Below are 24,999 nucleotides of genomic sequence, written 5' to 3' on the forward strand. Positions count from 1 at the left end.
TGGTAGCTCAGTGTCTGAGCAATCTCAGGGATCCAGATTAGTTGAGATTGCTGGTCTTCTTATAAAGTCGACCTCTTCCTCAGCTTCTTCCAGTTTTTCCCTAATTCAACCACAAGGCTGAGCAGCTTCTGTCCTTTGGTTGGGTGCAAATATCTGCATCTGACTCTCAGCTGCTTGTTAGGCCTTCCAGAGGGCAGTCATGATAGGCTCCTGTTGCTAAGCACACCATAGAATCAGTAATAGTGTCAGGCCTCCCCTTGAGCCACATCCCAACATGGGACTGCCCCAGACCTCCTTTCCTCAGGCTCTTCTCCATTTTTGTCCCTGCAGTTTTTCATACAGGAACAATTCTTGGTCAGAGGTTTTGACTGTGGAATGGCTACTTCATCCTGCCACTTGATGCCCTGTCTTCTGCTAGAGTTTGGCTCTACAAGTTCCCTCTCTCCACTGTAGGGCATTTCATCTATGGTCCTCTGCTTTTAGTATTAAGTGTCTCTCACCTCCCAGGTCTCTTGTACATTCTGGAGGGTCCCCTCAATCCTCTACCTTCTGAGGTTGCCTGTTTCTATTCATTCTGCTGGCCTTCAGGACTTCCCCCCAATACCTGATCATGTTAGTTAAGTCTTCCTAAGTCTCTTATAACTATTTTCAGGATTTATCGTTTCTCCCAAATCCAGAGTTCATAGTTGCTTATTGTTTAAGGCAAAAGAATACTTCTAAAATTATGTATATTGATGCCCATAGTATCTGTGTCTTCAAGTCACTTGCTGAGGAATGCAATAAATTTCAGAGATAAGGTATCACTATAGTCTCAGTATCACTGCAGTGTCTTTACTAAAAAACAATTTCCATTGGGTTACATATACATATCTACAGTTTCTCTTTATCCTGAGATTTAATCATCAGAATCTAAACAACTGTCCATTTTCTGTGTTTTAAAATTCATCTTGTCCTTCAAACACACTTGAATGCCTTTGCACATTAACTTATTCCATGTACTTGAAAGACACTATATTCGCCGTTTTCCCCTCAAGTTCTCTTCTCCATTAGCTTACTAGTATGTGTTATAAATTTTTACATATTTGGTCACTTGTTCCATTCAATGGTTTGAGAATCAATTTCCAAGACATCAGCTTTACTTTTGTTTTAGACATTTCTGTATTAATTCTTATTAAAATAGCATGTAAGGGGCTCAGTGTTTAAGAACACTTTGCTCTTGCAGAGGACATGTTACATTTCCCAGAACAAATATGATAACTCAAAACCATCCATAATTCTATATAGTTCTAGATGACCAAGACCTACTGATTTTCATGGGTAGCAAGTATATATGCAGTACACATATAAACACCCAGGTAAAACACTGAAACACATAAAATTGAAAAAAATACTTAAATGATGTCTAATAAAGTGTATTATCTCTCTCTCTCTCTCACACACACACACACACACACACACACACACACATGCTTCCTTTTATTTCTTTTTCTGAAATATCCAGAGCATGCATATATATATATATAATTAGGTATATTTAAACTGATTTCACAATATATGTGCAGTCAATGGAATGTCATGTAATGTCCATAATTATATGTAACTTTTTCTTAATCTGTGGATAAAATTAAAATTGATTTAAAAAGGAAACAAAACTACTAGACAACAAAATCTTAAAATATTACCTAATTAACTCTGTATCCTTCCTTTATTCATTCTCCTTTCTTTTCTTGTTAAGTCAGGAATGGAACAGAAAAAATAGGTCACCTAGAAGTTTGTGTATAGTTTATTACTAGATAATTAAGCTGTAGAATTCTCTGTCATCCTAGAAGAATAAGAATTAAACCCAACAATTATCTTTCCTTCTCTCCTTTTTAAAGATGTAGTTATTCTTATATATCTGAATACATTGTGGCTGCCTTCAGATACACCAGAAGAGGTCATCTGATTATAATTACACAAGGTTTTGAGCCAGCATGTGGTTGTTGGGAATGGAACTCAGGACCTTGGAAAGAATAGTCAGTGCTCTATAACCACTGAGCCATCTCTCCAGTCCCTACCATTCTATCCTTTTGACATTTTACCTTACTTCTGCTAAACCAGACTTACTATGATTTTAAATAGGATATTGATTTGTCTCCATTTTGGAGCAGAGACCGAAGAAATGATCATTCATAGACAGCCCCACTTGGGTATACAATATATATATATATATATATATATATATATATATATATATATATATATCGACAAAAACTAGACAATATTGATGAAGTCAAGAAGTGAATGCTGACAAGAACCTGATATAACTGTCTCCTAAGAGTCTCAGCAAGAGCATGATAAATAAGAGGGGAATGCTAGCAGCAAACCATTGAACTGAGAATATGGTCCCTGTTGGAGGAACTAGAGAAAGGATTGAAGGAGCTGAAGGGTTTTGCAACCCCATAAGAACACCAATACCAACCAACCAGAGCTCCCCGGGACTAAACCACTACCCAAAGAGTCCACATGGACAGACACATGGCTCCAGCTACATACATAGCAGAGGACGGCCTTGTTGGGGACCAATGGGAGGAGAAGCCCTTGGTCCTACCAAGGCTGGATTCCCCAATGTAGAGGAATGTCAGGGTGGGTTTGTAGGAAGGGCAGTTGTTTGGTGTGGGGGAACACCCTTATAGAGGAAGGGGAGGGGGATGGGAAAGGTGGCTTATGTCTGGGAAACCAGGAAAGGGAATAACATTTAGATATGTTAATAAAAAATATCCAATTAAGAAAAAAAAGAAGAAGAAGTGCAAACCCGCAGCAGACTCTATCTTTGTTCTTCACTAAGGCTCTTGAGTTCTTAAAGGTTCTATGCTGGGAGCATTAGATAAGACCACTCAGTCTAATCATGTCTTAGTGCAGATAACTACAACTACCCTACTTGAAAGTGTATCTAGTATACAAAAAAATTTAGAATCTAGTTTAAATAAAGGACAAGAGTAAACAAAACAACAGCTGTTCTTTATGTCAATAAATGTTTCAAATTTACTCTACTGAAATATAAGTTATTTTAATATTAAGATAATTATATATATCTACACACAGAGATCATACATATGAAAATTAACATACAAGCATGAATAAAAACAGAACTATTTCCCAGAGAAAAGCAACTAGAGAAAAATTAAAATGAGGGTGGATATGTTTTCATAAGCAATATGATCAAAATTATGGTGTTATCATATCACACTTAATAGAAGAATCATAATTGTAAGTAAAATTTTATATATTTTCTGAAAAAATCTTTATGGTAGTTTTTATTATATATTGATGTATATATGTAATAGTAGTCTAGAGATTGGTTATGAATTATACAAGAAAACAGATGAGGACACCTGGAATCATACAGCTTATAGCTTATCAAGGATGATATAAATATATAAAATATGTGTAGGTGATGAATGTCATAGAGAATATTAGATGAAGATGCATGTTAAGTAATCAATGTTTGTGTGTGTCTATGTGTGTATGTGTGTGTGTGTGTGTGTGTGTGTGTCTGTGTGTGTGTGCTCATGTGTAGCGCCCACCTTGTCTGGCAAGGAAGACGCAACACTGTTGGATCCTTCTTAACAGCCTATATTGCAGGACCACCTTCATTTTGCTGATACGAGGACAACAAGCAGCCAAAGCGCTCACCTTATATATCCAGCAGGCTGAGGCTATTCTAATTGTCCTTTCAGGATTGGCGGAGCATGAATCACCTCATTAGCATGGTACTGCTCCCTCATTAGCATATTACCGGCCAACTGATGCCAGGTGCAAATCCTGTGCATGCACAGTACCGTTGTCCACCACAGGAGGGCGCCCTACACCCCCTTTTTTGTCTAATAAAATGAGTAGTCTAGATCTGGGTGTCACGTCAATCTTGTCATTGCTCCTGCCACAGGTGGTTCTCATCCAAACTCGACATTCCCCGTCATAGGGCTACCCCATCACCACAGGGCCCCATGTCTTAGGTTGGTCCGAGCTCGAGGAAAGTTTCCTGTCTCTGGATACAATGACTCCACATGACAGTGACAAAAATGATCTAGGGCGAACTCTTAATCTTTCAAAGAGGCCAGCCATATGTTGGGAGAAGCACCCTTTTCAATGGCGGTCATAGCCAGGTAAACAACCACTTTGTATCTGGCATGCTCTCTTTTCAAACGGCCAATAAGCCAGAGACCTACTCTGCATCCCAGGAGGACAATAGCTCCCCAGGCAAACATGCCCGCCCACTCCTTAAAATGGAGAAAGCATTGGTAATCCATGAGGTAAAATCTTCAACTGTGATGGGGTCTAACCTAGTGCTGTTGAGGACAGCAACCTGCATCAGCAATTGTCTTGATAGTTGCTCTGCTTTCATGGACCAGTTTCCTTTCAGATAATTCGAGATTTCTTTGCTCTGTTGAGAATGCTGAGAAAAGTTAGCTCGCAAAGGAATAATGCATAAACTCTAAAGGAGGAAACGCAGGACAGCTGCATCATATGACACAGTGCTTCAATTTGTTCTTGAACTAAATCTATCCTTTGATTAGCTAATAGAAAGCCAGATGCCAAATGGGTACATTGCTCACATTAGAGCTTATATTATATTGAATATTGAAATGTGGCTCTACGCAACCAAACACAGGGCAGGGAAGAGTTCTTAACAATAAAACATAAGGTATGCAACAGAGAAAAGTTAATGGTGGCATACCGTTGGGGCATTTCTCCATCTGGCACTATACAAGGGAACATCACGCAAACAGGAGGTAGAGAAAAAGGTGGGCAAAACAGTAGGATTACTATGAACTGGCATGGGTACTGGCCAGGATCTGGCAATAGCCCACAAGATGAGTGAATCAGCTTGGATTACCATTCCCAGTAATAGTAGGGTTCGTAGTCTCATCTTCAGGAAAAGCAGAAGACAATCTTTGAGTCAAGCGCTCAGGTACCCAAATTGGATTTTCTTGATTCTGTGGAAAAACACAAACAGCTCCCCTAGATCTCAAAATCACGGGATCTGGGCCACGCCATTCATCAGTTAAGACATCCTTCCACTTTACTTCTGCATTAGTCATAGGTGTAGTAGTAGTAGCATGGCGATCTGCGGCACAGCGGCCATGTGCATCCAAAATTAAGAAATTTAGAGTAAAAAGATCTAAAGAAAGTTGTTCTTTTGGTGTTCGGCCGCTGGCAATTCCTTCTTTTTGTTTTTGTATAAACTCTTTTAAGGTACGATGGGCTCTTTCCACAATTCCTTGACCCTGAGGATTGTATGGTAATCCTGTATTATGACCGACCTGCATTGTCTGGCAAAATGCCTGAAAGGACTTTGCAGTGTAGGCAGGCCTGTTGTCTGTCTTGAGACTATCAGGCTTTCCCCAGACTTCCCATGCCTCTAAGCAATGACTAATGGCATTACGAGCCTTTTCACCAGTCATCAGAGTAGCGTGTACAATACCGGAACAGGTATCAACAGAAACATGAGCATATTTTAAATTTCCAAATTGAGATATGTGTGTGACATCCATCTGCCAAAGTTTTAGCGGAATCAGACCATGAGGGTTAATCCCCACATGAGGAGGGTGGTGAAATTGAACACAATTCTGGCAATGTAACACCACATCACAGGCTGTAGCCCTAGAGATGTTAAATTTTTGTTGAAGAGTAAAGGCAGAAACATGAAACTTTTGATGAAATTCTCTAGCGAGATCAACCAGAGCAGGATGAAAAATAAACTCTCTATGAGTACTAGCATCCACCAGGGTGTTATTACTGGTCATGGGACCATGCAAATTAGTATGGGCTCGAATATGTTGTATAAAAAATTTATTTTTTCTGGCCCAAATCAATTTTTGTAATTCTAGAAGAATTTGACATATGGTACTACTCGACCGAATTGGCCCTGCAATTTCAAGTGAGCGCACTAACTACATAAGCAGAGTTAGAAATTAAATTAAAAGAATCATGAAATCTTTTAATGATTGTCAAACTCTCCATCAAAACTACAGCGTAATATGGCCCAATCATCTATGAAGGCACACAATGTTTCTATCTGAGCTATTGTATATGGTATAATAATTTTCTTGGGTAAAATTCCAAAATGCTGAATACAAGATTTTATGCCTAACACAGCAATCTGTGCAACAGCAGAAGGGTAATATTCAAGGGTCTTATTAATCCCAACTCTTTCCACTCCTCTGGGCAAAAGGAAGTAGCTTTTGTAGGCTTCACCATGCTTTTATGTTGAGGGTTATATGGAGGTGCTGTTGGTATAACCGCTTTCTTGCCTAATTGTCTTCCTCGTTGCCATGTGCACTAGTGTGTGGCCAGACTGGATCATATCTCTCCCTCTCACACTGAGCAGCCTCTTCCTCGAGATCAGCCTCATCATCCCAAAATCCAGTCTCCAAAACACCGAGTCTATCCTTCATGCTACAAGGTTTGACTGCCAATTCCTACATATGAACGCATGATGGTGCGGTCTCCAATACCTCAACAAAGAGACATTGCCTTAAAATCTTTTAGAAGCCTGGTTTCTAGGATAAGATTTCTGTAAAAATACCATCCCAATTTAGACCTGTTTCCCTAGATTGGTTCATGCCACATGTTGTCTAGAATGACTCTACCCAAATTTACCAGTTTAATGTCAACTTTCTGTTACCAATGTTACAGTTTTTAACCATATCCAATAACTTAAAAGCCAATAGTCCATAACCAAGGCATGTAGAGAATATTTATACATTTAAAACCAATCGTTAAAAAAATTGAAATGGCTACACACATCTTAGCTACAGGTGCAAGGCTCCAAGGGCCAATTGAAACTGCTTTTTTAAGAGAAGCACCTTGTCACCTGCTAAATCTCCTTGATACAAGGAATCCAAGTAGGCACTCTCTATACAATTCTCAAGACAAAAGTTTATCTTTTTGTTTGATTCTTCTGAGTAAATTTTTCAGGCAGTCTACCTCTATCAAATCTGATCAGTATGACTCTGTGAGGTTTCCAGAGCCTAATCACATACCTAGCAATAGCCTCAACTTGAGCTACAACAAAAGCTGCACTGACCCCATTTTTTATCTCTGCCTTCTTTCTGTTCCTTTTATCTCCTTTTCTTTTCTTTTTTTCTTTTGAGACCTTTTCTCCCTCCGACATACTTTCTTGTTGCTCTGCAAGGACCCTCTGACCTGTCCTAATGGCTTCCTCACATCATTTATCGTCTAAGCAGGCAGGGACCATTCGCCAAAGAGGTTTTGGTCCGGGCTTAAGCTTGCCCTCTGTAGCTTCTCTATCCCACACAAGGAAAAAAAGAAACAAAATTACAAGCCCGACGCACAAAGGATCAATTGGAAACAACATTGCGGTAGTTCACAAACCTTTTGGCCTCTATACCAAGGCTTTCAACTTCACAAACCTTTCGGCCTCTATACCAAGACTTTCAACTTCACAAACCTTTAGGCCTCTATACCAAGGCTTTCAACTTCACAAACCTTTAGGCCTCTATACCAAGGCTTTCAACTTCACAAACCTTTCGGCCTCTATTCCAAGGCTTTCAACTTCTCTGCTTACCTCCAGAGAACTTTATTCATCGTCTCTGCTTACCTCCAGAGAACTTTATTCATTGTCTCTGCTTACCTCCAGAGAACTTTATTTTCCCTTATCCAGGAACTTTTTCGACATCACTCTCCTGAAGCTGAAAAGTTCTGGATCCACGAGAATATTCTTGGGTCCCGGCATGGGCCACCAGTTGTAGCACCCACCTCGTCCAGCAAGGAAGACGCAACACCAGTCGAATCCTTCTTAACAGCCTTTATTGCAGGACCACCTTCATTTTGCTGATATCGGGACAACGAGCAGCCAAAGCGCTCACCTTATATACCCAGCAGGCTGAGGCTATTCTAATTGTCCTTTCGGGATTGGCGGAGCATGAATCACCTCATTAGCATGGTACTGCTCCCTCATTAGCATATTACCGGCCAACTGATGCCAGGTGCAAATCCTGTGCATGCACAGTACCGTTGTTTACCACAGGGGGGCGCCCTACACTCATGTACACACCACTTGTGCTCCTGTTTACCCATGCCCAAGCAGGGCAGAACCCTCAGTGAATATCTTTAAAGTAAGATCATGCTTGTAGTAACTGGTAACATGAAAGTATGTGGATGGTGCTTTAGGTACAGTGAACAAAAGGATTAGGCAGGGCTTGAGAATTTACTGAGCTGTAGAATGTGGAGCTTTGTCCTTGATGTGACTAGTTTCCTATACTTTCTAAAAAATATATATAAGAAAGCAGTTTCCATGTGGCTTAGTAAGCTTAATTAACATGCTTTCTTTCCTTTTTTACTACTTATCCGTACAATATTTTTGATCATGCAATATAAATATATTTGCAATATACAATTTATGTATAATATACATTCTATAATATATATCATTTAATAGTATATATGGTTTTTATATTTGCAGTACTTTGATGAAACCCAGGCCATCCATTTTATTAATGAACTACTGTCATTTAATATTATATTTCAGCCCTCATCTGGCATCACTGAGAGGGGAAGCCCTTGGTCCTGTGGCAGCTTGAGGCTTGATGACCTACAATAGGGGAACTCTAGGCTGTTGAGGCAGGAGTTATAGGTGCATAGGGTAGCGCCCTCATAGAGGCAGAGGGGAGGGAGGAGGGGATAGGGGGCTTGTGGAGGGGAAACTGAGAAGGTGAATAACATTTGAAATATAAATAAATAAATAATAAAATATTATATTTCAAAATATGCATCTCACAGAAATATATTCTTTTGACTATTGTAGTAATAATAAAGAGTTGTAATAACCTATGGTTTGACTATGCTCTGATATTAAGTTCAAAAGTGGTGTGTGTGTGTGTGTCTGTGTGTGTGTGTGTGTGTGTGTGTGTGGGTATACACATGTATGCACATGCATGTATAATTGTGTTAATTAGGGATTATTTGTGTTTATAGTAAATAAACCCAGAACCTAACTCTTGCTAAGTAAATATTTTTTCACTTAACTCTCCTGATACAAAACCACTAAGACTTTTTGATTTTTTTGAATATGGAGTATGTGTGGAAAAAATAAACAAAAGGAATTAATAAATAATTTTAGCAGATGAAAAGGTTTTTCAGATTTGGCCTAATTAAGAAAAGTTAAATTTGTTGATGCATGAAAGCTACAGCTCAAGGAGATGGACAGGAACCAGGAAATAACATCAAGTGAAGATTCTCTTAGTGTCAGAGGAAAGTAATGCATGTTACTAGTCCACCAAGCAAACCAATAATTGCTTTCTTGAAGAAAAAGGAATTCAATGGATTAATTTATGCTTAAAAGTAAACTGGTAATTGAAAGTCAGATATGCCCTGAAATAACTGGGCAGAAAAAGCCGACCTAGACAGGACAATTTTGATAGGACTGAGTAAGGCATTTGGTTACTTTGCTTTTTCTCCTTGTTTCATTTAATTATGTTCTAAACCATTTTTAACTTCATAACTTAAGCAAATGGAAGGTCAACATGCTCCTTCTTGAAGTACAATACCTTAAAAAATCTGTGTTTCCATTCCAGGATTGTTAATTCTAGATACTGTTTTGGTTGGTGTCTGATATGGGCTTTTCCCAACTCTGTGTTCTATAAGTATGTTTCTCTGAGACAATAAAAGGTGGTAAAATATAAAATATTAGGAGTTACAGATAACAAATACATGAACAGAATTGTTCATGTATTTGAGGAAGTATATGCACTCATATCCCATAAGAAATCAATTTCAGTAATGCTTAGAAAACTTTATTAACACTTTTTTCTTTTTATTCATTACACTTTTCCAGACAACTTATTTCAATCATGTATTTTCACTTCCCCAAACTTCTAATGTAAATATTGTTTAAATAGTCTCATGAACAAGGGGATTTACTCAGATCTTGTGCCAAGGTTCTTCTATTTGAAGATGATTGGAGTCATCCTAAATTGAAATGAATACATATCATGTTTTGTTTAATTTTATCTCAGTTTCTTACTCAGAGTAATAATTACTAATGTACTATATTACTGGAAAAAATGATCATCACGTTTTGGAGACTGTTACCTGAAGAATCTCTTTAGTCTGCTAAGAACATCTTTATTATTATTAGTTAATAGAGACATTGAGGTTCAGATGTTTGAATTACTTTATTGAGATATTTAAAAAGCGAATATAAAGAACTCTAACAGTTTAAGCAAGAATGCACCAAGACAAACAAAAAATAGAAAAGCAAACAACAAAACAAACATACGATTAAAAAATAAATAGCAAAGAATAATAACTCAAATCTGTTTATATGTGTTACTTTATCATCCATTGCTTACCCTTTATTCTTGATCAAACACCTACAAGCATCTATTAAATTTGAAGTTTACTGAACACTTCATTGTCTAGTCATTTTCTTTACATTTAAATTCCCCTTCATTACTCAATTTTCCCATTTAATATGGTTTGACATAAAAATACTCACATGAACTCAAAGTTGAAAATTTTGTGAATAGTGTTAGCAACTGAGTTTGTAGGCCTTATATATGTGTGTGTGTCTGTGTGTGTGTGTGTGTGTGTCTGTGTGTGTGTGTGTGTGTGTGTGTGTGTGTGTGTGTGTGTGTGTATGCATAAGTTGCATTAGTTGCTTTTTCGCCAGATACTATGCATCTTGCAAATGGGACCAGCAATTGAACTGTGTCTGATAATTTTTACCTGTAATTTCCAGTGTCATGATGAATTAATAACATAAATTTTTAGAATACCTACACTATATATAAACTAAATTTTCACTTTTACTATAAGTCATGTTCTGGTATACTCCTGCCTATTAGGTAAATTTTCCTTGAAATATTCCTTGAAGAAGCAAAATGTGAGAGTGCTGAACTTGTAAACAGAAGAAATGGTTTCTTCTTTTAGGCTACATATTTTTAAATTCTGTCTTTTTTGATTTGTCATTTAGTCTTAATGATGCTTAATTCTACAAAATAGGATGCTACAATGATAATTTCTTCTTCCACACAAATGTTGTGAAGTGTGTTAGAAAAAATGTATATAAAATATAATTTGTAGGTAGTATAAAGTACTTGAGTTTGAATGAAAATATTGATACATTCAGATGTTTCACAAACCATTTTTGCCTTATTTTTTTTGCCCCTGTCAAAGTAAGAAATGGATAATTTTCATTCTATAGATTATTTATTTTGTTGTGGATATATAATTGTCTTTACTTATGTAAGAATAATTAGAGTAAAATGGTTATCAGGACAACATTTGAAACCCAGATATTATTCCTGAAGTTTTCTAACATAAGGTTTAATTTCTAGAAAGAATTGATATTTAATCATATTATTAGACATTCAGAATGAAGTGGGTATGCTAATGGTGTTTGTAAAGGAATTATACATACAGTTAATGTATATGTCAATTGTATGTGGCTGTATAATTCTTTTCTTTATATAATTTTTATAAAACTTTAAAGTAAAATACCAATCTCAGGGGTTGGGGATTTAGCTCAGTGGTAGAGCGCTTGCCTAGGAAGCGCAAGGCCCTGGGTTCAGTCCCCAGCTCCGAAAAAAAGAACCAAAAAAAAATACCAATCTCATCAAATACAAAAGTACTGTGATAATAAATCATAACATAAAAAATTCTCCATGTATGCATGTGTGACTCTATCACTTTGTGTGTGTGTGTGTGTGTGTGTGTGTGTGTGCGTGTGTGTGTGTGTGTGTGTCACTCTGTGTGGGTGTGTTTTGTTTATGTATTACATAAGTGTTTGCATAAGTGGATGCAAGAGTAAATGTTTGAATGACTTTCACTATCCACCATGTCTCTTCAGTGCAAGGATCTTTTCCTGAATATAGAGCTTAGATTTTCTCAACTAGGCTAGAAACCAGCAAGCTCTCTCAATCTTCCCATCTTTGCTGCCTCACTGCTTTGGTTATAGGTTTTCTTAGGGAAGCCAAGTTTTGTATATATGTTTTGTTTTGTATGTGCTGAAATTCAGACTCTGATTTAGAAGAAGGTCGACTTAACCATAGAGAAAAATACTCATAAACCCCATAAGTGAAAGGTAAATTAATGAGCTTCAACTTAACCACTGTTATTATCTTTGTTCATTTTACTGTATTAAGACATAGGATTTTTTCTTCACTTCATATTTTCCTATATTGTAATTCAAATAAGAATAATTTAAACCCTTCTGTTGCTATTGGTATTTAATATTATGTAATTACTTTAGAATTATCTCCTTCCTACTGTGCTCAGAGCACATAATCATTATGAGTAACATTTCTTATGAAGTGAAGAAGGTAGTGAATTATTGGAAATCATATGTCAGTAAGCTGGTAAGCACAGCAGACCGATAACCTATTACAAATTATTGAACAAAAAAAAAAAAAACAGATGAGAAAAGTTGAATGCTAGAACTCCAGTTTTGATCTTACCCTTATGGAGATGCTAGTGTAACCATTTTATTTTCATGGACTTCTCAGGTCATTTAGCAAGTCAGAACCCTTCATGTTTGTCCAATTCTCTCTTTATAAAATTGAATTTCAAGGCATCCTAGAAGTCTCCCTGTTAATTGGAATGGGATCCTGGGAACACAGCATCACAAAACAATGAAATTTGTGTGTTGTGAAAATTTCAAGTGAAATCCAAGATATTAAAACATGTCTTTTCACTTTCAAATCTTGCAACTGAGGTTATAAAACAGGGTCTCCTGGCTGCTCTTGGTGACATTGTATAAACTGTATATTTTTCATCTAGGCTATAGAAACTTTAAATAATGCCAATGTATATACTTGGTAGAATTTTAGTTCAGTATTCACTTACAGTAATACTACATATATTGAATCATTTGCTACATAAATTCTGATCTAGAAAAGTGTTCCACTGTGTTTTCTGTTAAAATATTAACTGTTTATATTTATATCTTCATCTGTCTTCATTTGCTTTCAACAGGAAGACACAAGACCAAGATGATACAATTAGAGATGACACTAGTCATATGTAAATTTTTAAGTTCATTGCTTTAAATCACATTAGATTAAATTAAATTTAAAGTTAATTTCCTGGGTAACTGGCAACCTTTCAACAACTCAGTAATCATGTGTAGCGAATAGACACTTTAATAGAAAATACAGATATTAAATGTTTCCATTTACAATACATGTCTTCTAAAAAGAATAGTAGAAGATCTAAGTTACACAACATGCTGATTGCACTCTAATATTGAATCATGGAATGTTTCGTTAAATTCAAGTAGAAAAAATAAGGTTTGATTTGCAAAACAAACCAGGATAACTTAATATCATGTAAAATCTCTTTCTATAGCAGATATATTTATTAAGATATAAATATAGACATCAGAAGCATTGATTGTTCAATATGTTAACTGCACTTTAGCTCTACTTCTCTTGTAATAAGTAGGCTGAGGACATAAAATATCATTTATAGCCACATTAAAAATCAGTCATATTTAAAAATTGTTTGTGCATATGTATCTGTATTGGTATGAGTATACTACAGAATGAATTGCAGTCAGAGAACATCTTGCAAAGAATAACTTATAGGAATTCTTCCTTGAGAGTCCTGCTTATTGAACTCAGACTGTTAGGATGGCAATGATCAGTTTCACTTGCTGTGTTATCTCACAGCCACAGCTAACATTTTTACAGCAATCATAGTATACAGCTTGAATTCCTTGTTTCTAAAGTTTTCATACCTACAAAGTCACTAGAAGTAAGCTGATAGGTACTAGTTTTGTTAATTCGCACTGCTTTATATGTATTGTTCAAAAGGTTATTTCTGGTTAGGAATTTTCAGCAAACAGTTGTCATCCCAGAAAGCTCTTAGAACATGAACATTGATTTTTGTTTGGAAAAACAAATGAGAACTTTGAAAATTAACTACTTTTGAGAAAACAATCTTAAAAATTTACATGATGAGCTGATAGAATGAAGTATCATAAGAAATGAAAAATCAGGTTACAGTTACAATTACTGTGTAGACTCTGAGTTGCTGTGCTGAAATGTTCACCTTTGCTCTCATGCTTCAGGCCATAGCACGAGAAAAAGCCGAGAAGTTCAGAAAACTGCAAGATGCCAGCAGATCAGCTCAGGCCCTGGTGGAACAGATGGTGAATGGTAATTACATGTAGTTGACTTAAATAATCTTCTTAGGGATTTGATAAGCACATAGGTTCATATTTATCAGCTGAATCGTATAAGACAAGTACTACTTCAATACAATTTTAAGTTAAAGGAAGTCTGTATTTTTGTAATTTTTTTCTTTCATTCTAAACAAATGTTGGGAGAAATTTCAATTTGAATCAATTGGTTAAAAATTAGTTGTGGTAGAATATTTTATAAGTCGATTGGAAAGATAATTTTATTTTAGTAGGTTTAAGAAAAACTCAGCTTTCCTGAAGTAATTACTTGTGGAAATAATTGAATAATATTAAGTAAAGGTAACTATAATTTTTATCAATGTGTTTTACAAATGATGAAAACCTTAGTGGCCTAATATTACTAATATTTGTTATGTTTTGTGTCTTACCTCATCATATTAAAAAAATGTGTCCAAGAAATTAACTGTTGCAAAAACACAAATTAGGATTATATTTTTATATTTAAAACTAAAATTATTCATTGCTAATAATACTTAAAATCTATCTGTGTAGAATATTGTAAGTTCATGTGGATAATTTTTTCTGAATTGTGTGTTCTAAATTTGTGTCCACTTCTAAATACAAGTAACTTTATAAAAATCACAAACAATGCAATTTCAAGATAAGTTTGTTTTTACTTTTGGATATTTTTTCTGTACATGTCAGCATTTTTGAAAAACTGCCTTCATAAATTTTGTATATAAATTATTTTAGCCTTAATTGTTGTCTGGGAACTAATAATTTCAATTGTCTTCATAGAAAATCATTTCATTTTCATCTTTTAATGAGACTCAAACCTGTGTTTAGTTAAAAATAAAAGCAGGAAGCCAGTTAAGAATTTGCTAAATCAATTAATACATTAAACCATAGAAAATATTCATACGATATTTTGTTGCTATGTGTTTGGTGATTTTAAAGGATGATTTTAATAGCCCATTCAGTCAAATAAAATTGCATTATCCAAATAGCCTTATAATCACTCTATAAAATTCTCTAAAAACTACATTTGCATTTAAGTATGCCGTTTTAAAATTTCAGCTTCGAATGTTTAAAATCTCTAATAAAATAACAAACAGGCCTCTTATATAACAGGGATATCTTATATAAATATGTACTGTATTTAATTTGGGGGGGTTGTCTTCTTTAATTCCTCTTCTTCTTACTTTTTTTAATTAGATACATTTTATTTACATTTCAAATGTTATTCCACTTCCCGATTTCCCATCCATAAGCCCCTTGTCCCATCCCCTCCCCTTCTTCTATAAGGGTTTTCCCCCACACCAAACATCACCCCTCCTTTCCTCCTCCTCACCCTGACATTTCCCTACACTGGGGGTCCAGCCTTGGCAGGACCAAGGTCTTCTCCCATTGGTGACCAACAAGGCCATCCTCTGCTATGCTGCTGAAGCCATGGGTCTGTCCATGTGTATTCTTTGAGTAGTGGGTTAGTCCCTGGGAGCTCTAGTTCGTTGCTATTGTTGTTCTTATTGGGTTGCAAGTCCCTTCAGCTCCTTCAATACTTTCGCTAACTCATCCAACTGGAACCCCGTTCTCAGTTTAATGGTTTGCTGCTAACATTTGCCTCTTGCTGACCCTCTCAGGAGACAGCTATATCAGACTCCTGTCAGCATGCACTTCTTGGCTTCATCAATATTGTCTAGGTTTGGTGCCTCTATAAATATGGGCAGGATCCCCATGTGGGGCAGTCTCTGAATGGCCATTCCTTCAGTCTCTGCTATACACTTTGTCTCCATATTCCCTCCTATGAATATTTTTGTTCCCCTCTTTAAGAAGGACTGAAGCATCTGCACTTTGGTTGTCCAATGGAAATACATTAATGTTTGTTTACTGAGACATAGAAATGAAATATTAACGATAAATATTAAAATCATTTTTCTAGATACTTACATCAGAATTTCTGAATGAGTAAGAAAAAATTAGGACGTATAGGATGCCCTTAATAAATAATAATTAACGGATTAAATTATGTGTTGCAGAGCACATTTAAAGTAGTTGGGAAATGGCATTGATAGAAAATATTGCTTCTGAATGAAAGTATTACCTGAGATAATTACCAAATATCAATGGAATATTAGGAGTGTAATTTAAATTTTTCTTGTTTACATTAATCAAAATTTAGGCTACTCAATTGTCTGTCAGTGAAGATATGGTTAAGGTTATTTTGAGTAGTTTTAGGCCATTTAGGATAGGCATTTACTGTACCTATTTTTCTACTGTCTTATTAATCAAATTATTTACATCATTTCTAAAAAAATATTCACATAATTTACTCTATTTATTCTCTTTTATCTTTAATAAATTACATGGAGAATACTTTATGAATTATGAAAGTTATAAAATAAGTCAGAAATAAAATGACTGCCTAAGAACTTGTCTAAGTGTAACATAGAAGGATTCATCTTCCAATTTTTAGACGTTCCTATAATAAAGAGCCAAGGGTATGCCTCATAAAACTGAACATGGAATTATTCTTTGTGTAAACCAAATTTCCAATACTTTCTTTTATAACAATTTTAAAATATCAAAAAGCATCTTTCTTGTATATAAGACTTGTATACTTTTGCCACTTTATTTATAGAAAAGTCAATGAGAGCTAAATCACTCTAATTTATTTCAGATAAATGATTATTCTTTTTACTCACCAATATTGTCCTCAAGTTGAAGTCAACTCACTCCTGGGCATTTATTTATGATTATACTAATACAATTGACAAGAATATAAGTGGCCTTGTATGGTCAATATTACAGTGGCAGTGGCAGACAATATATATGGTATTCCCTATAAAATCATGTTTCTGAAAATTCGTATAGAATGTTGACATATTTTAAAGGAGCTTGCATCTTTCTAAATCATTTATGAATTTATGAACTATGGAATACTTTCCCCAAAATTTTCATGGGGGTTATTATCATAATACAATAGCTAACAGTATTTTCTGTAGTAAATGATACTTCCATTTCAGTTGCTAAATTAATTTTCTGGTGGTGATTAGCAACCTTAAGACAATCACATTAAGGAAATGCATAAATAAAATTAATAATTGTTAGTATACTTTAACAAAAGAACACCTAAAAATATTCATGCCCTGAGTAATAGATTAGTGTTTAACCTAATATCTAATAGAAACTATTCGCAGAACTATAATTAAACTGAAGAAAATGGTAAGACTTAGACAGGTGCTTCTCTCATATATATTATCCAAGTCACTAAGAAATTTTACATTTACCTTTATAGCTTAAATATATTTATGTGCATGAACTTATTCGCATGTATGCAAATGCTTTTGGGCAGATGTGTAAGTTGGTTTGGATTGTAGTTGTTCTGACTCATCTTGTTGATAAACTCCCATATCACATATGATTGATACTCTGAATGGTAATCCTGTAAGTCTAGCTTTACGCAAAAGTACATAATTCTTCTTGTCTTGTCCTTCTGTAGTTCTGGGCAATATCATTTACATTTTCCATCCTTGCTACGTAGCACTAAAGCTCTACATGGAGTTTACATCCTGAAAATTGATAAATGCATTTTTATGGATTAGCTTTGTACTTTAAGAAGTAGATCTTCTGTGCTTATGCATATATTTCTGGGAGAGCTACTGCTCTCGAGGGCTATTGCTAGCAGAAACAAATATGCCTAGACATACAATATTGTCTCCTACATTTCTGCCATTCAAAACAGAAAACAAAGGAATGGAGTATGTTAGAAAATTTTCTCCGTTTTACTAGAAGTACTAAGTAGTATAAACTCTGAAAAAGGTATTTTTGTAAAGGTTGCTCAACAGTTATGTAACCTGGTTAAAATGGTTTCAGAAGCTTCCAGAGTTTTGTATCTGCATTTAGCATAAATACTGGATGCATAGAAATTGCATATTGTTACTCTATTGGATGCTAAATGTTCTGGAGTGTCCCTCAGTTAAAACACAAGTAAATAGGAAGTTATTAGGAAGTGTACATTTTATCCTAGATATTCTCGCAATTAAAAAAAAACACTAATAAACTCTGTTCCCATTATTTTACCCATGCGTCATTGTTGAAGATGAATATACCTGATGAGGAATACTTCACTTTAGGTATCAATTCTGAAGTACTTGCATGGAAGGTGATGCATAATTACAATTATTCTAGCAGTCTGTTATGCACTGTACACAAGTAATAAAATTAATGGATGCACTTCAAGTAATGATCCTTTTCCTCTGGGTGCAATCCATTTATTCATAGACTATTTCAGGGGTTGTTTAGAATATGAGATGTGAATAGATTATGATCCATTATCCCTGAGAATGTAATGTGCTGCTACAAAATGGTTTTCATAAGTACTGTTCATAATGCCTGGTGAGTCAGTGTTTGTATTCTTAAATAGATAACAAAAAATAAGTAAAGCAGATGCTCAGATGATTGATACTTAAATTTTGCAAATATTTACAATAAAAATGTGTCATAAAACTTAAAAATTTCAGTTGAGCAAAGAATAGCAGTCATATGAAATGCATACTCATAAATAGTATAGTAAAGAAATTCATGGGCAAACACTTATGGAAAAAATTGATAGTTTCCCAGACATAAGTTAATTTTTCACCAGAAAAAATATATATTATATATGTATATATAGTCAATTAATTCAATATGTTTAATGACATTTCTAGCATTGTTTTGTGTCCTTGGTTCACACATATTCAAGCAAATACAACATAAGACACTATGCGATTATTTTTGTAAGATATTTTTTTACTCCTCTACCTATCACTCTCTTAATGTTTGTCTTCATATAAGCAAAATATTGATTTAGTGTGGAAAGCTTAACACATAGATTATTTCAACTATATGCTGAGAACTATAAAAGAAGCTGTCAGTACAACATGTTTCCTAAAGACTTTACAGTTTAGAAGGATGGGTAATACATACAAAAGTTGAACAGCAAACATAGTCACTTATAAAATGTTTCCATATAAATTATAAGGCTATAATTCTCTGTTGTCTACACTGTATCTTTTGCCAGAAATTTCATTACAAATATATGATGTTATATTGCAATGGCCTAAAACTAAATTTTATTAACATATCACTTGTCATATCTGAAACATTTATAAAACATTAAAAATTTTCTATGTAAAACTAATTTTTATTTAAGTATTCCAGCTTTCATAAATATTCTATTTAAGTCATTTAAAGAGTTCTCTTTTTTCTAAAAGGAGAGAACTAATATATACTTATTTATTAGACTTTTACTATACTTCACATACTAACACTGCTTATATTTAGTAAATGTTTAAGATTTGTAAGACATCGAGGAATATATTTGTGTAAGCCTCAACTCTCAGTGAGTTCATCTTATTACTATCTTCCTGTCATGGATGAGATATATGATAACCAGTGGGATTACCTATGTATAGAGGAACACTGAGTTTGAACCCAAATATGTCTAAATTAGTTATTATAATTTAATTTTATGTATTCAGTTATAAAACACCTAATAAAACAAATACTGTAAAATTTACAGTGTTGAAGACTTGTAAAAATTTACTTTTCACATTTGTTTTCATTCCCTTTATTTTTTTATCTATTTTTTTTACAAATCATTTTATTCATTTACATTTCAACTGATATCTCCCTTCCTGGTTTCCCCTCCACAAATCTACCACATCCACGCTCTCCCCCCTCCCTTTTGCCTCCTCGAGGGCACCCCTCCACCCACTCACACACTCTCAATTTACTATTCTCACATCTCTCCACTGGGGGCATCAAGCCTCCACAGGACCAAGGACCTCCCCTCCCATTGCTGTCAGATATGTGACTCCATATGCATCTGGAAATGTGGCTCCCTTCATGTATATATTTTGGTTGGTGGTTTAGTCTCTGGGAGCTCTGTGTGGTCCAATTAGTCGATATTATTCTTCCTATGGGGTTACAATCCCCTTCAGCTCCTCCATTGGGGTCCCTGTGCTCAGTCCAATGGTTGACTGTGAACATCTGCCTCTGTATTGGTCAGCTGCTGGTAGAACCTCTCAGGGAACAGCCATACCAGGCTCTTGTCTGCAAGTGCTTCTTGGCAATTCCATCTTTAATTCCCTTTAGAGATACATCTATCATTATACCCTATTTGTTTCACAGCAGGAAGTTGTCTGCCATTATCTATATAATTCATTAAAAATATCCCTTTGCTTTTAACAGATACTGCAAAATCTTTTGGAGATACTTTGTGGTATGCTTTATCACTTTGGAAAAGTATGATATATCAGCCATAGAGAAAATTAATTTGTGATCTGAAATTTTTAAGGCTTTTTATAAGGGTGATCTTTCTCAGGAGCAGAGAGACTTTTAAATCTCCCTAGTTTATCTACACGTTTAATTAAATGTAACACAATAAAGGTTAGAACACCAAAATATCTTTACTTTGTTGTAGCATTGCTCATTGCCTTCTTAATGTCTTTGTATTGATTTTACACTAATCTTGAACTTCCTTAAAAGTACTTATGAAAAATCAATATTTGATGATATTTTCTGAAATATATGATCATTTGGACTATAGCATGATCTTGAGGTATTAAATAATATAATCTGTATATTTTCTTCAATGCATTTTAAAATTATACCTTGTCTGCTAAGTTAATAGAGATATTTTATTGATACATTTTCTCAAAGTGAGTAATTATGTGGTTGAAATTTTTGATTCTTGTCTCTGATAATTTATAACAAACAAGCTTGTTACTACTAAAGTTATGCAATGCTAACCCAAAAATATATGCTTCTAGAATTCTCAACCACAAAAACAATAATCTTCATATATCTCAATATAATTGACAGTATCCTTAAATATTCAGGGAATTACAAGAAAATTTAATCATAGGAAACCATGAGTTTCTTGCATGGCCAGGTTTAGGAAGTCAAGTATCTATTGCTTTTAATATTTTCTACCCATTATTTCTATTTAAAATATATTAGCCAGACACAAAGCAAAGGAATTTTGCCAGTGGTGTTTAAAAATGATGCATTTTTTCTGATGTCATCCTGTGGGATGTCATACTTTGAATTTCCTAAGGTTGGATTCATGTTTCAAAGCTATTGTCTTGCTTTACGGAATAGTATGATTATTAACAAATCAAAAATTAGAAGATGTTATCAGAGAAAAGTAAAAGAAGATGAAATAATAAAGGTATAGAATTCCATAGATTTTTTCCATACTTTTCATCTTTCAGAGGCATAAAGGGGGAGTATTATATAAGCTAAATCCACAACAGGCTTTATATTTGCTTTATGTATATACTAGATATTTTTTATCCACTTTGCTCTCCTTAATTCTTATTTGAATTTAAGTAAACATGCACAAAATTAATTTATCTTAAGCAACTTGGTCTTCCTTTAAATCAATTTGTTCCTCATGTATTTAAAGGCACACAGCTTTTGTTCTCTGGAATTGCTGTGCATCAATGCTGGAATAGGACATCTCCCACTACTGAGTGTTTCAAAATAACTATGAGTGCCAACGATTATTTTTAAAACTGCATCATATCAGGTTTAATCAATGTTTTCTTTATATGATACAATTTAATAAAGGAGTTTATCTAAACTAGTGTATCTACAAAAATCTTATTCTTGTGAAATAAATTCATAATCTCTTGAGTACTTTAGCTAGTGACATGTGATGTTGCTAAACTCGCTTGCTCTACAGCATGTACATGAATTGACTTAGTCATATGTCACATTGCCAGACAATTAAGAAATCATGTATTTTCTAATGTCTAATACATATCTAAAAGATAATTGTATTCTCTTACATAGAATACATACATACATACATACAGACAGACAGACAGACAGAATGAAATGTGTCCTTGTGCTTCCATTTGAAAGCTGTAGATAAATTTCAACACTTGTAAATGAAAATCTTTTCAGAAAGCTGTTTATTTTCCAAATGCTTACTTTATATCATGAACCAGGGAATAGTCCTATAATTTTTGAGAAATTGCAGAATAAAAAGGGAACAATTACTTTTAGATATATTTAAAAAACATACAAACAGTATTCCAACTAATCCTAAAATCGGTTTTAAAATGAAACTAAAAGTTAGTCTTACAATGTATATTATTAATAATATACATTTTTAAATTTATTTGCAATTATCTAAATGGTCATTTATCCATGAGCAATCTTCATCAAAACTTTGTTCACTTTTCCTTTCTCTGAATATTTTCTCCTATTCTGTTTATCTTTTTATTTGTTATTTAAGGACATTTATGTTCTTTGATAAGATTAATCTCTAAAAATTTCCAGTTTCAAATTAGATATGACCCTTTGAAACTTCATCAATATTTAAATGAGTTTGCTTATAATTATTATATGCCGAACACTTTTTTAAATAAAGACTTTGGTTTCCAGAGCATGTCTTTTCAAACGTGGCTTCATGGGATATGTCTTATGGTTTTCTTTGTAGAGGGTGTTAATGCTGAAAGTATCAGACAGGCCTCAGAACAACTGAACAGCCGGTGGACAGAATTCTGCCAATTGCTGAGTGAGAGAGTTAACTGGCTGGAGTATCAAAACAACATCATTACGTTTTATAATCAGCTACAGCAATTGGAGCAGATGACAACTACTGCTGAAAACCTGTTGAAAACCCAACCCACTACCCTGTCAGAGCCAACAGCAATTAAAAGCCAGTTAAAAATTTGTAAGGTAAGACTTTTCCTTTTTCCACTTGAAGCATAATCAAATGGTGCTTCTTGGCAAATTGCAACAGGGCCATAACAAACAGTTTAGTAATGAGATATTCAAATCCAAGTGATTGATCTGCATACAGTAAAGATCAAATTTTAAGCAAAAAAAAATCAGTTTAAATAAGTATGGATGGATCCCGGAGATGATTTTTGTAATTTTTCCATGGGTATTTGATTTTGTCAGTTTTGCAGATGGATGAGATAAGTATAGAAAGTTGTTTCTTACAAAAGACTAGCAGTGCTCTGAAACTTTTTTCAATTGGAAGCACCTAGTCTTATGATGAAAAATTCTAAGAAAAACAAATAGCTAGATATACTTATGGGGCACAATGAGATAAAAGAGAAACCTATAAAACTAATGGCACATATAAGACTAGAAGCTTTGAGTAGTATTTCTTCACAAAGAGATACATTACTAATGTCCTTGCTCTATAGATGAACCTCAAAGAAAGACCAAGTTAAGCCAAGCTATTCCCTCTCCAAAGCCAGAAAGAAATAGTATAGACATTGTGAAAACACATGAGAGAGAGAGAGGCTTATAATAAAAGCAGCCTTAAGAGTGAGCCGAAGGCGACTGCATGGAAATAGAGCAAGAAAAATAAACAAGCAATTTTATCATCCTCCCTGCCTTAAAGAATCTGGGCATGGCTCCCTACGGACTAGACTTAATTAGGAGGCAAAGAATAAGAAGATATGATCTGAAAATCTCCTGGGTCATGAGAAGAGAGAATGCAAACAAAGTGGAAGTGGCACTAAAGGGTCCAAGTAAGATAATAAAAGAGCTCATATTCAATTTATGAAAATGAATTAATAATTATGAAAAGAACGTGGTCTTCTCCAGTCCTTAGTATGAACAGCACACTATTCATGAAAAAATAAGAACTTGATTAGAGGCTAAGTTAAAAGATTTCATGGACAAACATTGAAAGAGGGACAGAGATGTCTATAATTAGTATAAAGAGATTAATCTACGTGTTTTTCACAAGAATGGTTTAAATGAAGGCTAGCTGTAGATGGACAGATGACAATGCTTGTCTCAAAAAACACTAAACTCAAATGTTACTGTGAAATGTAAATAAGTTCTGGCACAAATTGATTTAATATTTTTATTAATTTCTGTAAATTTACTAGGAAGTAAAGACACTCAAAACTATAGTTTTACACAAGGAATTCCATAAAAATCATCTTTGTATTAATAAGTAAACATATAAATTGTAGAATTTTTATGTTTAAATATTTGAATCTAAATAATAGAGCCTACAGCCTATTTACCCATTTATCTAAGATATAGTTCGCATGCAGTATTTTTTCTACAAAATCATGATGAAGACAGGCATGGTAATGTAATCACTGTGTAAAAGAAGGAGTTTTATTTCATTTGAAGAAAGCACTTAGAATGTGAGGAAATCCTGTTTTAACCAATATAGAATGGTAGTATCACCTTACTCTCCTCATAAAATCAGATGTAAGAACAAACTATTATAATATATACTTATATGTGACGTTTTATAATAGTTATCTTTAATGTGACTAAGAGTGATATTGTGTACATGAAGTAACTTGCTGATAGAACAAGTAACACAGACTGGATTGGATAAACAATGGAAATATTTTCACATAGTTCTGGAAGATTGAAATTGTAAGACTAACTTCTGTCAGGATTCATCTCTGGTCAATGCTGTGTAGGTGACTGCCTACTCACCAGGCAGGTATGCTCGGGACATTTTCCAGTTCATGTACATGGGCATAGTGGAAGAGTAAGAGAGACAGTTCCTTCATTTTGTAAAGCAACCAGCCCTATGAGAGTAGGACTCTTCTTTGATAACTTAAATGCTGTAAATTTTATTGTCTCCTCAAATTCCCTTTTCTAAGTATAGTGTTAAGGCATCAATATATGTATTTTGAGGGACCACAATTAAGTACCGAACATTAAAATCTGGAAAATATAGGGTGGGAATATCATTTGCCCTGGTTTCATATTTATCCAAAATAGTGGACTAGATACTAAATAGATACTAGACAAATGATTAAATAAAATAATGTAAAAACTACCATGGGACAAAGGCTATATACAAGTTT

The 24,999-nt window shown here is 34.4% G+C and overlaps 1 protein-coding gene across 8 annotated transcripts in view; it reads left to right on the forward strand.

Annotated features, from left to right (window-relative positions):
• Positions 1–24,999, forward strand: part of Dmd (dystrophin) — a 2,349,574-nt gene that overhangs the window by 917,147 nt on the left and 1,407,428 nt on the right. For all 8 annotated transcript variants that reach the window (XM_087599109.1, NM_001370876.1, XM_087599108.1 and 5 more), the window contains 2 exon segments: positions 14,075–14,162; positions 22,638–22,879. In XM_087599109.1, the coding sequence (XP_087455235.1) occupies positions 14,075–14,162; positions 22,638–22,879 (330 nt within the window).

Source organism: Rattus norvegicus, chromosome X, assembly GCF_021556685.1.
Source record: "Rattus norvegicus strain SHRSP/BbbUtx chromosome X, alternate assembly SHRSP_T2T, whole genome shotgun sequence".
Classification (NCBI taxonomy): Eukaryota; Metazoa; Chordata; class Mammalia; order Rodentia; family Muridae; genus Rattus; species Rattus norvegicus.